Here is a 15,530-nt window from a genome sequence, read left to right on the forward strand (position 1 = left end):
AATAAAGTATGAAGTTGAAGAGCATGGAAGACCAAAAGTTCTAAAAGTGTTTGCCAAATGCATCTAAGGTAATCTATGCCTGAGGTTGAAAAGCATTAGTATTTCAAAAATTCAAAATTTTGTTAACGGTTAGATTCATCAGTAAAATAAATAAAAACGCAAAAATCAATATGCACAATTAACATAGACTTGAAAGGAAAATAAAATTTGTCTATAACAAGATAAATTCAAACTACTAGTACTGAAAACTTCATTTGACTATTTCAATTGCAGAATTAATAGAAGGATGATTTCGATATATTTTTGGTGCTTCATTGTATTAGGGACCTCTGGAACAGGAATGGTACATGCCAATGATTCGAACAAGCTTCAAAATGTTAAAGCTGTGATTGCTATAGCTGACAAAGTAATTGACTTTTACGACCATCACACTGAATGTGTAGGGGTATTGATTTGTATTTTTGCTGCAGTACCACACTCTAAACGCAATCAAATGTTGAGCAACCCGTTAGGTGTCCTTACAAAAATTGCAACCGACAACGGACAAGATCGTTACAGTTCGTTATATGCAGAAGCCAAGCAATTATTAGCTGAATATCCGAATATTGAACATGTTTTAAATGCAGCTAAAAAGGGATACTCCGTAAAAGATAGTGATGAATGTGAATCTATGTACTCTAAATGTCCATATGAGCCAAAGGAATTGCTGGACACTGTCAACGATTTGGGAGATGTTACCACACTATTGTCTAAGAATGTGTTTGGGAAAGTCATCGCAGATGCAATTGAATTTAACAGCACACAAGTTGGAAAGCCTCAAACAAATAATAGAGAAAAAAGATCATGTGACCACGAAGCATTAAAGGATAGTTGCACTGCTCTTGGAGCTACTTGTGGAGTAGTGACTGCAGGATGTGCAATTTGTACCTTTTTTACATTTGGAGCATGTGCAGCGCTCTGTGGTGAAGCTGCAGTTGGGACGTGTGGAGCAGCCGTTGCTGGTTGTACTGTTGCTAGAGGTGTATGTAGATAAATGCAACAACATGTGAATCATCAGTGAGTCATCGAGATGTTTCTGATCTGCTTGATTTGAACGCTATATTAAAGATCAGAAAGCATGTTCTTTGTTTTTAGCATAATTCGGTCAATAAAACAAACTATTCTAATGATGACATGTTATACTTAAACGCTTTATAGTCTATGATAAATATCTGATGCTAATTAAATGTAAACTTTAAGCATCTGTACAGTGTATTGTTGTCTTTTTTGTTTGGAACAACTGTCTGAATAATATATTCTCAGAATATACTCCTTTGTTCGTGGCAAGAAAAGGTACATACATGTTTTAAAATGAATCATAAAAAAATAACACGTTACAAATGAAAAGTAAAAAGATCCCGACGGCATACTTTATAAGTAAAATATAAAAGAAAAACAAACAAGAAACAAACCCTGCAAAACTAACAATGTAGACATTGAGAATCCCATTAAATCCGGGGTTAAACTCAGGTGATACGGAAAGTCAGGCAGTTCTTGCTTCTTATGATAATCACATGTTTTTATTCAAGATCAAATCAGGTAACAAGTCTTATTCCAAGGAGAAAAACGAGATAACAGTATAAAAACGAGAGTAGGCTCTGTATCATCTGTGAACGGACACTCCGTAATGATCAAGCAGCTCTTCATGGCGACAATAATTATGATGAATGACAGCGGGGTAGCCTTAAAGAAAGCAATGCAAACAATAATACTGTTTACACTCAAATTGAATCTTTATTGCACATATTGCTGTTTAACAACACAACTTTATATACAGCATTCCATCAAGTACCTCTGTTAAATTTACCAAAAAATATCAAAGGGGAATATCAGCAAAATCAACTATAAGTAGCATTAAGATCAATATCTGAACACACAAAAAGTAGAATAACAAAATATACCGAACTCTTAGTGAAATTTAAAACTGAAAGTCTTTAATAAAATGACAATACCAAAAGCTCAAACGTATCTTACTAACGGAAAACAACTGTCATATTTCTGACTTTGTACCGGGCAATTCCTTTATGTAGAAAAATGGTGGATTAAACCTAGTTTTGCAGCTAGCTATTACTCTCACTTATATGGCAGTCAAATTGAATTACATTATATTAACAACAATGTATAAGCAAACTAAACAGACATAATAGGTAAAAACGTCAAAAATTGGGGCACAGCTGTCAACATTGTAATATATAATTTTATCACTATAAAACAAATAACAGAATCAACAAAGACACACACAATGGTCTATAGACAATAAACATAAGCAAAAATTAAAGACAATTAAAGGTCTTTCCACCAGTTAATATCTATTTTGATATTAAAATATAAAAAATCAGTCTTAAATGTCAGTTCATATGGCTTTATGATGTATAGATATGAATTTAAAGGAAAGGTCAAAATCTAGAACGTCAAATTAACCTATGACCTTGACCTCAATTTCAAGGTCACAAACTGAGGATTTCAAATCAAAAGACCTTAGTCTCTAATATGTATGGTTAATAAGTTATATCACTTTAAACATAATTTAAGATATGATAGGGGCTAAAACTCCCATTCATTGTTTACGCACCCTTTCAACTAAAATTATTCAGTTACCACATGTCGCAACTAACAATTTATACAAAATAATTTGTCGATATCTAATAAGGTTAATGAAAATGAGTGAAAATAAGACAAATTCAAAAATTAGAATATGACCTTGACCTTTGACCTTGACTTAATTTTCATTTTTTTGGACCAAGGACCTCAAATCAAAAGATCCTAGGTCTCTATCACTTATGGTGTTCCAGTTTAAAATACATTTCAAAATTTCAAATACAAAAAGGGAAATAACTCTCATATGGAGCGTTCATATTGCTTCGGTCGAAATTGGACAAATCATGCGAAGGATATAACGAGCAATTTTATAAAATAAATTTGTTGTAATTTTTTACGGTTGCGAAGGAGTTGTGGACACAAGGAAAACAGTGTTTGGGGAGATAACTCCTACAAAGAAAAGTATTCGGTTACGCAGGGTAAATTTCAAAAGTGCATAAACTGTTCGATATCATATACCAAATATCTAAACGCCATATTGCGAAACAAATGTTTATCGCAAGAACAAAATTTGGCGGAAGAAAAAAAAAATAATCAGAAGAAAAACAATAGGTCTTTCCACAGAAAAGTGAAAAGACCTAATAATACGATATGATATAACGGAATGAAATATAATGTCTAAAAATAGCAACAATCAACATTCAATCTAATTAAGCGTGGATCAGTTTGTGAAAATAAACTGATACAGTTACTGAATTAAAATTATATAAATGTCTAAGAATATAACTAAAACACACTAATTGATACATTAAAAAGTTCTATTAGATGTTAAATAGAAATACGCAATATTTCGCTAAACAAATTAGCTTCATCAGGCGTGTGCATCTCTCAAGGTGAAATCGGATGCATGACAGAAAAATATTTTTGTAGCTTAATCTATACAAGATTTGAGGGATGGGTGTAACATATTAATTCGGTCATAAAATATGTTTGTAGCTACAACTACATGAAGTTGGAATAAAAGTTTAACACATTTATAGATGTTCGATTAATTGTATGAATTTTTATAAATTAATTTGTATGATTTCAAGATAACTATGGTTTTGATTTGCTTTGAAATCTTTTTTCGTCTCTCTCATTGAGTCCATCAGGTTCAAGAGTTCGTAACTGGTGCATCCAAAATCTCTCTCTTTTTTGTCTTCCTTGTGTATCCCAATTTTGATTTTTCTCAATGATTTGAAATGTGATGTTTTCAAAATCATGTCCTGCTCTTAAAAGGTGTCTTGTAATTGGGCAGTTCCTTTCTTTTGTATAAAATGACCGATGGTTATTTAGTCGGATGTTAAATGGGGTTTCTGTTTCACCAACATATTGTAATTTGCAAGTTCCACACGTTAGAACATAAATGCAATTTTGCGTTTTGCAATTTGATGTTATAAATATGTTGTAATTTTTCTTTGTGACTGTGCTGATGAACTGGGTTTCTATATTGGCGACTTTGCAGCACTTACAATTGCCCCTTCCGCATTGTTTATAACCTCCAATTGTTGATATCTCCCGTTTAGATACTTTGGATGATACTAGAATATCTTTGAGGTTTTTTGGTCTGCGGTAAGCCATAACGGGAGGTGATGGAAAAATCTCGCTTAAGGAAGGATCATTTTCAATAAGACGCCAGTGTTTGTGGACAATTGATGAAATATTTGTCAGATGAGGATGAAAGCTAATAACAAACGGGATTTTATTTGTCTGGGCCGTCTTTTCTTTGTATTCAAGTAGGTTTGTTCGTTCTTTTTCGTTTGCTTTTCCGAAAGCTTCTGAAATACTTTTGTTCTTATAACCTCTTGATTTGAGTTGCTGTCTGAGTTGCCCTAAACGATGGTTTAACTTTGATTCCGATGAACAAATCCGTTTTAACCTGATGGCTTGGCTGTACGGAATGCTCCGGGAGCAGTGTTTCGGGTGACAACTCTTCGGAGAGAGAAATTGGTGTTTATCAGTTTTTTTGGTGTGAAGGTCTGTTGTCATGACTCCGTTTTCTAAAGTTATGGTGGTGTCGAGAAACGCAATTTTCTCATTTGAAACTTCAGATGTGAACTTGATCGATTGATGAAAGTTGTTACAGAAATCGAGAAATTCTTGCAGGCGTTCTGCAGTTTCGTTCCATTTGATGTCGATGTCATCAATATAACGGAGCCAAGACAAGGGTTTGTATGGTACATTCGAAAGGATGCGTTCTTCGAGACTCCCCATGAAAATGTTGGCAAAAGAAGGTGCCATTTTGGTTCATATACTGGTACCGTCAACCTGCAAGTAGTGCTGGTCGTTGAATACAAAATTGTTGTTTTCAAGCACTAGTCTCAGCAACTGAACCAGACAGTCTGTTGGGGGATGTTTATCCTTACGATTGTTCCATACCTGTTCACAAGCATGGTAACTGCCCAATTACAAGACACCTTTTAAGAGCAGGACATGATTTTGAAAACATCACATTTCAAATCATTGAGAAAAATCAAAATTGGGATACACAAGGAAGACAAAAAAGAGAGAGATTTTGGATGCACCAGTTACGAACTCTTGAACCTGATGGACTCAATGAGAGAGACGAAAAAAGATTTCAAAGCAAATCAAAACCATAGTTATCTTGAAATCATACAAATTAATTTATAAAAATTCATACAATTAATCGAACATCTATAAATGTGTTAAACTTTTATTCCAACTTCATGTAGTTGTAGCTACAAACATATTTTATGACCGAATTAATATGTTACACCCATCCCTCAAATCTTGTATAGATTAAGCTACAAAAATATTTTTCTGTCATGCATCCGATTTCACCTTGAGAGATGCACACGCCTGATGAAGCTAATTTGTTTAGCGAAATATTGCGTATTTCTAATCAACATCTAATAGAACTTTTTAATGTATCAATTAGTGTGTTTTAGTTATATTCTTAGACATTTATATATATATATATATATATATATATATATATATATATATATATATATATATATATATATATGGACGGAGTATAACATATTCATCGAAAGATATATAGTGATAATGGAAATTACATTTCAATGACACTTATACATAATAATTCACTATTGAATTAATTAATGACTTTATCCAAGGGTTTCCATTGCATTTTAAAATCTGTTACACCCATATTTTTTGAGAAATATGTTTTACTAAAATAAAATTTTCTTTGATATAGTTTTTAAGTCCCTCTATGTGAAGTTTTCCCTCTTGCATCTTAGATCTTTACTAGTAAAATGACTTTATTTTTATAACATTTAGTTTATAGTTATCATACAGACCAAACATGACTATATCCACATTAAGTGGAATTTCAATATGTGTTGTTTCAAAAATCCAGGCATTCCCGCCCAACTTGTCCAAATGATTAGTTAATGTTAACGATTAGAACGATTCCCGGCCCTGTACTTATGAAGTCGCATTTTCACATGCAATTATTTATAACAAACGTTCTTAAAAGAGGGACGAAAGATACCAGAGGGACATTCAAACTCGTAAATCGAAAATAAACTGACAACGCCATAGCTAAAGACGAAAAAGACAAACAGGCAAACAATAGTACACATGACACAACATAGAAAACTAAAGAATAAGCAACACAAACAACACCAAAAATTAGGGGTGATCTCAGGTGCTCCGGAAGGGTAAGCAGATCCTGCTGCACATGTGGCACCCGTCGTGTTGCTTTTGTATTGTAATCATATGATTGGTAGCCTTATAGAATAGAATAGAATAGAATATTTTTATTTCTCAAATTACAGGGGCCATAAAGGGCATAAAATCAGATACAATTGATTTACATAATTGGTAACAACAACAATAGAGGCATATACATATATATTTGGAATATAAGCATTGGTCAGAATCAAGCTAAAAACCACATATATATTGTGAATAAAAGAATAATAAAATTACATTATACATGTATATGTATTTATTCTCAAATTATTTACTTGACTTAGTGTCAGTGTTCATACCTGATCTCCTTAATTCAAAACAGTCACAAATATAACAGCCCAGTTTTTCCATAAGAGTGACATTTTCTTGGGTCAAGAGCCATAAAAATTTAAGATTTATTTAAATTTATAAAATTACAACAATTGTTAGAAATGTCTTGAAAAAAATCGTCCCTTTGAATATCATAAAGAGGGCATTCTAATAAGAAATGAAGCTCATCTTCAACTTTACCAAGTGAGCAATTAGAACAAAGACGCTCAGATCTTTCTATATGCTTTTTTGAATATCTGTCTGTCTCAATTTTTAGAGAGTGAGCACTTATTCTTAATTTACAAATTGACTGTCCTTTTTTTAAGTCCTGCAATTCTAAATATTTTTCTTTTTTAAAACAATTTTTTATAGAAAAATAAGTACCAAGCTTCACTTTTTGGGAGTTTATTGTTTGATACTTAAGTTTATTCCAAAATGTGAAATAACTTTTACATAGTTTATTTTTAACATACTGACATAAAGAACCAATTGATTGGTCAAAATTTGGTAATTCAATCTCTCTCTGAATATAATCTATACTAGAATACCATGTATTTACATTAGAGCTATGTAACTGTTTACAACATATAAATGCATCAAATAATAATCCTTCTTTCAAATGTTCCAGTCTATGACAATATTTTAACATTGATAAAATTATAGTAAAATACATAGGAAATCTACCAAGCTCTGACATTACAGCTATATTACTTGACTTTCTGTTTACAACAGGAATATATTTCATAAATTTGGTATGAGCTTTTTCAGAAGAATCCTGACCAAAGACTTTTTCTAATATATAATCATTATCTTTTTTACAAGCAGCTGAATCCGTTCTAAACATTCCCCATATTTCACTGCCATATAATAGTATGGGTTTAATTGTATGATCATAAAGATGTAAAAAAGTGGCAATACTAGGGTTAGATGATGACAAGCATCTCTGTAGCTTAAAACAAGCTTTTAAAGATTTGTTGTATAATTCATCTTTACACTGCTTAAATATACCACTAGATGTAAATGTGATTCCAAGATATCTATATAATTTTGCACTTTCGATCTCTTTACCTCCAAAATGTAAACAGCATTTTAAAAATTTTCCTGGCTTGTTAATAATTACACTTTTTGTCTTTTTTAAATTTACATCAAAACACCATTCTAAACAATATTCATGCAACATATTAATTCTCTTTTGCAAGCCTTCCTGTGTTTCTGAAAAAATTACTACATCATCAGCATACATAAGACAATCTACTCTACGGTTATTAATATTTACTGGATCAGGACAAGATAAAAACTTGTCAGGTTGATTATTGATAAATACTTAAAAAATATTTGGGCTTAAAATATCACCGTGTCTAACCCCTATAAATGATTTAAAACATGGAGTCATTTCATTATCAATTTTAAAACAGAGTTAAACAATTTTAAAACAGAGTTAAACAATTTGCCAACACAAGAATTAATGGCAATGCCACGATAGTTATCTGTTTTACTGGGATCACAAGACTTAAAAACAGCAGATAAATAGACTGATGACCACTGCATTGGATAAATACCAGATGAAAAAACATGATTAAACAGTTTCTGAATTAAAGGATTTAGAACTAAACTTCCTGCCTTTAGCATCTCGTTAGGTACATGTATACCATCCACAACCTGGGGCTTTACCACTTTTGAGTTTAGATATTGATTCAAATATTTCTTTAGTAGAGAATCTATAATCTAATTCACAAAAAGTTTTATTTTTTTCCATATTTTCTATTTTAGAGTTAATTTCTTTAATTCTTGTCTCACTAATTGAAGGAGATTTATTCAAATCTGAAAAATGTTTCAACCAGACTTCTGGTTCTACTGACTTTCCTTTACTATCATCTGTAGACTCCTTTAAAGAATTAATATTATAAGTTTTTAGTATTGTTTTGGATCAGAATCTCTTAAATTGCCAAGGCTTTTCAGGATGGACTGTTTAAATGTGCGCATTTTATATTTACGCAATTTATTATACTCTCTGTAGCATTTATAATATGAACCTCTGACAATACGATCATACGGAAATTTTTACAATAATTCTCCTTTAGATACTAGAATTTTCCTCTTTACACCTAAATCAGAATCAAACCATTTACAATTAGGTTTTCTTTTTTTAGATGATTTATGGCGAAAAATATTTGCCTTTGTAGCAGCAACATTTATTATGTTTAAAAAATCAGGAACTGCTCTCTCTGAATCTTCATTGTCATATTCATGATTCATGAAATTATTTAAAAGAGATTTGCAAACAGGGTGGCAAAGTGCATCTTGAAATTGACTTGTTGATGATTTTGTCCACTTATAACCACCTGGAAATGCATTTATTTTAAATTTATTAATAGATAAATGTGAAAAATAAGTTGCTAAAATTCCAAAAGACAACTTACAATGACAATCTGAAAAATTTGGGATGAAATCTGATATTTTGAGAGATAAAATTTTAGGTAAAAGTGCCTCTGAAACAATAACATAATCTGATCCTGTGGGTTTATGGCATGTAAATTTACCAAACAAATCTCCCAATACTCTTCCATTTAAAATTCTCATTTTTGTAGATAAACATAAATCTAATAACTGTCTACCTCTAACATCAACCTTACTATCATAACTATGTCTTACATCTTGAATAGTATCACAATCATAATCATTATATATAGGTAAATGAGTATCATAAACATCATTTTGTATAAAGTCTGGCTCTGGTCCTGACCGAACATTCAAATCACCACATAATATAATATCTCCTAACTGTTTATAAGTGCATGTCATATCCCTTTCAATACTATCTATTACATCATCATCAGACTGATGTAAATAATTTGACATACTTGGAATTATATGGGCTAGACACAGATATATATCATTTGTTAGATTAAAAAAATTCTTATTCAGTTTAATCCACTGATAATCTTTACTGGTATTTTGCAAAATGTTTATGCCTGGACAGATAATATTCTTTATTAGTATAACAAGGCCCCCATAAAATCTTGAATTAGAGGACTGTACTCTACAAACTGGGAAAAAATTGTATCCCTGAACACTAATAGGGGTGTTATATCCCAAATGTGTTTTTGTCAATAGTATAATATCATAATGAATGATCTGTTTTAGAAATGAGGGGTCATGTAATTATTGTAGGATTTAGAAATTAAGCCCCCAACATTCCAAACACAAAAAGATAAATTAGATAATAGAATATTCTTGTGCTTATTCATTACTTCAATTTAATGTTTAAGAAATAGTGTTGTTAAAATGTGTACTAAAATATTCAAGTAATTTGGGAGAAAAAAATAAAATAAACCTTGTGTAATTCACAAGATGTTATATGAAATATAAACACACACAAAAAAATTAAAAATCCCCAAACAGATATGTTAAGTTCAAAACTAAATTCAAATTAATAATACAATACAATACAATATAAATGTTTGTATATATTTGGCAGAAATTAACGCAAAAATTGCTTTGCCTTTAAATTGTAATATCCCCTGCGGTGATAACCGCGATTGCCTCGAAACTGATGATTGTTCCCTCTTCCGCCTCTATATCTCTGGCCTCGGCCTCTGTTGTACATATACTGTTGTGAATCATCATCTGGCAAAAAAATCATTTGTATTGTCACGTTGGCCGCTAGGCGGTGTATAATTGTATTTGTTAACGTTACGTTTCATGAGAGTTCTCGGGGGGAGGCCAAGAATCCGGTCTATTGTGTCTCTAATGTTAGATGCCAACATTTTAGTGCCATTTAACGAAAGATGATAATTGTCTTTGGGATCCAAATATTTTTGGAGAGCACTCCCTTTAAATGCCATATTACTGTTGTCGCATATCTCTACATTTGGTTCATTCCTGAGATCTTCCTTTGCCATTAAACTCAAAATTTGTACCTTATTATTTAAGGACTCCTCGTCCGGTCTTGGAGTTTGGAGAGAAATTACTATTTTGGTATCATTAAATTTCTCTTTAGCACTATCAATGATTGTATGTAGATATTCAATGTTCTTTTCATTTGGGGTAGATCGAACAGCATTTGATAAAGAATGCAAAACTAAAATATCCGGTGTAACTTCTAGCTCCTATATAACATGATCAGTTTGCTCTAATGTGAATGCCTCATGATTTTCTGCAGAGTATTTGGACAAAAGTTTATTTGGGTCAATCCCCTTAATGTTGGGTGTACCAATTAGAACAACATGTTTTGTATTTCTTGTTTTAGGATGTTTTAGTTTCACTTCCTGAAAATCGTTTGTATTGTCTTGACTCAAATGTAATTTTAGACTAAGTACTTCATCTTCTTTATGTTTCAAATTTTCAGATACTGAATTATAAGCTGAAGCCATCTCTTCAATTTTACTGATCTTATTGTTTAGCTTAGTTTGTAGATCAGAAATGCCACTTTGTAGGTCTTTAATTCTTGTGTCCTGAGATTTTAGCTCCATTTGGGACTTTTGAGTTTCAATTTTAGATTTCCAACATTCAATATTAATGGCAGATGTGTTTTTAAATTCATTAACAGATGACTTTAAGATGATATTTTCTTTTTCAAGAGAGACTATACGAGCAGCGAGATTGTCATTATCACTTGTAGGTTTAAGTATGGTAGTGATAGTATCTTGCAACATTTTAAAATTGTTGTTTGTTTCTATAGATTGTTTGTAATAATGCTCCATCAATTGAAATTTCGAATTGAATAAATCAGATTGCTGCATAAAAATTTTGTCAAGCGCCAATGTGAATCTGGCCTCCATCCTACTAAACATCTGGTCGGGTTGAAAATGTGCAACATTCATATCTGACTGACTTATATCGTTTGTTTCATGCACCTGACCTGATTTGTCTTTGGAAACTGTGTCGTTATGAGATGCTAAATCTTTTTTATTATTATTGTCAATCAATGTTGACATTTGTTTAATATTTGTTTGTTCACTTAAGTCAGTTGCACTTCCACTTTGGGTTGTGTTATGATATTGTAATTATTGTATTTATTTATGTTGGCCTGATTTGTGTTGTGTGGCCTGATAGTTATTTACAGAATAATCTTAGAACTGCGCAGTTTAGAAATCTCTGGAACAATTACAGAATGATTGGAACTTTCCAGAATGATCCTAATAAAAGATGGGTTATATAAACTTCTACATTTTACTAGAAACTTCTGTTGTAACTTTCTAGGATGTTCCATTATAGACTGTTCTAGAATCTTCCATGAAAACTATATATATACAGACACTAAAGTTAAACGATCACTCTTGCACTTGGACTTAGACATCGATAGACATTAGCATTCACAGCATTTGGATTGACACTTTTATTCTACAAACAACATCATACTGGATTGTGACCGTAATATTCAGATTGGATTCCGAAAGATATCCGGATACAGATAAAGATAAAAGATTGGACTCATATTTTGACCGTTAAGTTGACAGTAATATTTGTGTAATACTTCTTGTAAATTTGTGTATAATAAATATTGTTAAATTTTACTATTGATTTGTGTCTTTTGTTGGCTACAATTTAAAGGCGATTTCTGGCCGTAACAGTTGTGTTTATTTTACATGACCCAGATTCGTCTGTATTAGTTGCCATATAAATTATGTTAACCAGCTTAACAAGGACTGGGAAATCTTTATCTACAAAAGTATCTTTATGATATCCTTGCACTTGCACTAAGCCTGTGTTTACAAATAGGGTGATTTTGTACAATAAAGAGTCAACATCTGCTTTTGTTGATATTTCTACACAGATGGATTTATTTCCAGAATTCTTTGTAGACCAGTTTTCAGGGTCATCGAACCAACTCACAACATAATCAGACGATTTACCATAGTGTTCATAATACAATAGCGATAGACTTTTGATCCAAGTTGCTAGCTTTGGATGAGGAATACGAAATGCTATCATGTGGGCTGCCTCATCATACAAATGTGTATCACTTTCTTCAGTAAGAGAACGCTTGCCTTTGGGTCCTGATCGTTAATAAGTGTTATTACTACTTCATTTCATTAAATAACTATATTACTTTGGATACAATCGTCAAATTCCGAAGCAATTCAGATTTTTACCGGCGCTCACTGGAGGCTGCCATTACAATTCAAGGGAGGTAAGATCCTTATACAAGTCATCCCGTAGTTCTAACCTTATTGTTGTTTTACATTATGTCTTAATAACTTGCTATTATTTATCTCGCAGAATTACTAATTATTTCTTATTTGTGTGGTGGTGGATGTTTTCAATGTATTAGGCTTAACCTTTAAATCTGTTTAGCCTAACACTTATTGTGTTCACTTTATTTTGAAAACATTCCTACTAATAGTAATCAAGACTTTTTTTCTGTTAACGTATAAATTTTCCAACACTATTGGTTTGCTATTCATCTTTTAGTGTATGCTTCCTGTGGATAATTACAATCGAGATGTTTTTCAGTTCAAAATTAAATTATATTGAAAGCTTTCAAGGACATCCGTCACTATTTAAAATCAAACAATTAGATGCTGACTGATGTTAAACTACCAATCCTTATGGTACATAAAAAAATGAGAAATTTGATAACATTCCTGCAAACCGAAAATGTTTCCTGTGTTAAGTATAGATTTTCTAACACTATGGGAATGATGTTCATCTTTAAGTATACCCTTCCTGATGATACTTACAAATGAGATGATTGTTCCGTTGTAAATTGAAATAAAAACTTTAAAATAATGTGTCACTATCCCATAGACATACACAGCTTGCAGTCGCGTGTAGTAAGTTAAGTTCTGTACGAAATTGAAGTAGTAAGCTTAATTGTAATAAAATTTCTTAAAGCATAATTTTCAATAAAAGTTATAATTTTAGCTTATAATCTAGATCAAGAGTTGAGTTTTCATCATCTTATTATATCAAAGTTAAGAAGGCATATAAAACCCTTTTGACAATGAACCAATGCATTAAAGTTTTTGTTCGGTAATAATTACATGTTTCACTTTCTGACACTAAAAATGTATATTGTTTATGAATTTCAATAAAGAACACAGACTTCTCAACAACATTCGTGTCTCTACTTATTAGATGATCATAGACTTGTAATCAATGAGATATAGCTTTTGTTTTTATTTCAATTATGTCTAATCAAGTGATAGATTGATTACATATTATTGCCTAGGTACTTTCTTATTCTCCATTGACAGTTGTATAACCTGAAATTTCCATCTTTTAAAATAGCTGAACTAATTTTTCTTTTTTTTTTCTCAGAGGAAACCTCTCACACTGCAATACATTATATTCAAATATACCTGTTTATAATGAGTAAATATAAAACGTTATTAATATGACAGAAAACATTTGCAAACTATGGAGAAAACTCATAGATTGAAAATCATCTGACAACGCCATGTATAAACAGTAAGTAGGTCACATTCGTGAAAAGGAACGGGTATTGTAGTTACGACATATGGAACATATCCGATATCATCTGTGAAACGGTTATTCCATAACGGTCAATAAAATCGTGTCCGTAAAATTTACGAAGGGAAGATTTCAACTTCACCATTCGGAACTCTTGGTTTAATAGCTTCCATGTGAGCATCAATCCTCGTTCAAGGACATCACGATAGGAAACACAAGTCCGGGAATATCGTATCAATTTGGAGATATGTTCTCCGTTTCTAGGCGCTGCTGGGATGTTACTATATAGAAAAGGAAAGTTCACAATTAAGAAGCTGAAATCATCTCTTTTGTCATGTAATGTTATCATTTTAATGATATCTTTTTAATGTTATCTTTTTAATATTATCATTTTAATATTATATTTAAGATTGTCGTAAAAGCGAGATTTTTGACATGCCACGAAAACACGTTCAACCCACCATTTTTTTTCTAATAAATGTCCTGCACCAAGTTAGGAAAATGGCCATTGTTTTATTATAGTTCGTTTCCGTGTGTGTTACATTTTGATGTTATGTTTATGTTGTGTCGTAGTTATCTTCTAATATTTGATGCGTTTTCCTCAGTTTTAGTTTGTAACCCAGATTTGTTTTTTTTTTCTCAATCGATTTATGAATTTCAGCGGTATACTACTGTTGTCTTTATTTGTCGTAAAGTTTTGTTTTCAATCGACCCTCATTGTCATTTTCTAGATGTAAGTCAAGATATGAGGCAAAAGTAACTGTAACTGTAGTATCCCTTATCTCTACATGTAGTTCGATGGGATAGATTCGTTAAACATACTCACCCAATTTTGTATTATTTAGTGAGAGAACAGCATCTATATAGCGGAACGTAAAGTTAAAGGATATTGCTAAATTCTTATCATTTTTCCTAAGAAATTCCTGTCAGCCTCATAATAATAAAGAAACAAGTCGGCAAGAAGAGGGGCACAATTGGTTCCCATTAGAATTCCGACAATCTGTTGAAAAACGTAACAAATATGTTGTCAATCAAGAAATCAAGCATCTTGATAATGTCAGTTTCAGAGTATGTTTTGTTTGAATCTGAGTGGTTCTTTACAAAGGATGATGTATCTTTCCCCAAGACAAGATATTTGTATCTAAGTTCGCCATTATTTTAAATGTAACAAAGTTATGTCCATTCTTTCAATTTGATTTTTAGTTTGGAATGGGAAAACTTGTTTAAAGTGTAGAAATGTCAAATGTTGTAATACTATGATAATCGTAAGATGAGAGAGTCTTATTGTATGTACATCGTAAAGATCTTTAGATTTTTTTAGTATCCACATCTGATTTATGCCATCTTTGTAATAAGCAGTTTAACAATGACTTTGGAGTTATATAAGTTGAGCAACGTAATTGTCTTCAAATTTTCTTCATTATTTGATAGCATATATTGACAATAATCGAAAAGTAATGAAATATTTTATAAAGAAATCAGTTGAAATTGTTTACACAGAACAG

At 31.6% G+C, this 15,530-nt stretch overlaps 1 protein-coding gene across 1 annotated transcript; it reads left to right on the top strand.

Annotated features, from left to right (window-relative positions):
- Nucleotides 1–286: 286 nt before the first annotated feature.
- Nucleotides 287–1,033, top strand: LOC143076974 (mytilin-1-like). The gene has a single exon (XM_076252869.1). It carries the CDS (start codon nt 287–289, stop codon nt 1,031–1,033), a length of 747 nt encoding a protein of 248 aa, XP_076108984.1.
- Nucleotides 1,034–15,530: the final 14,497 nt, after the last annotated feature.

Source organism: Mytilus galloprovincialis, chromosome 5 (assembly GCF_965363235.1).
Source record: "Mytilus galloprovincialis chromosome 5, xbMytGall1.hap1.1, whole genome shotgun sequence".
Taxonomy (NCBI): Eukaryota; Metazoa; Mollusca; class Bivalvia; order Mytilida; family Mytilidae; genus Mytilus; species Mytilus galloprovincialis.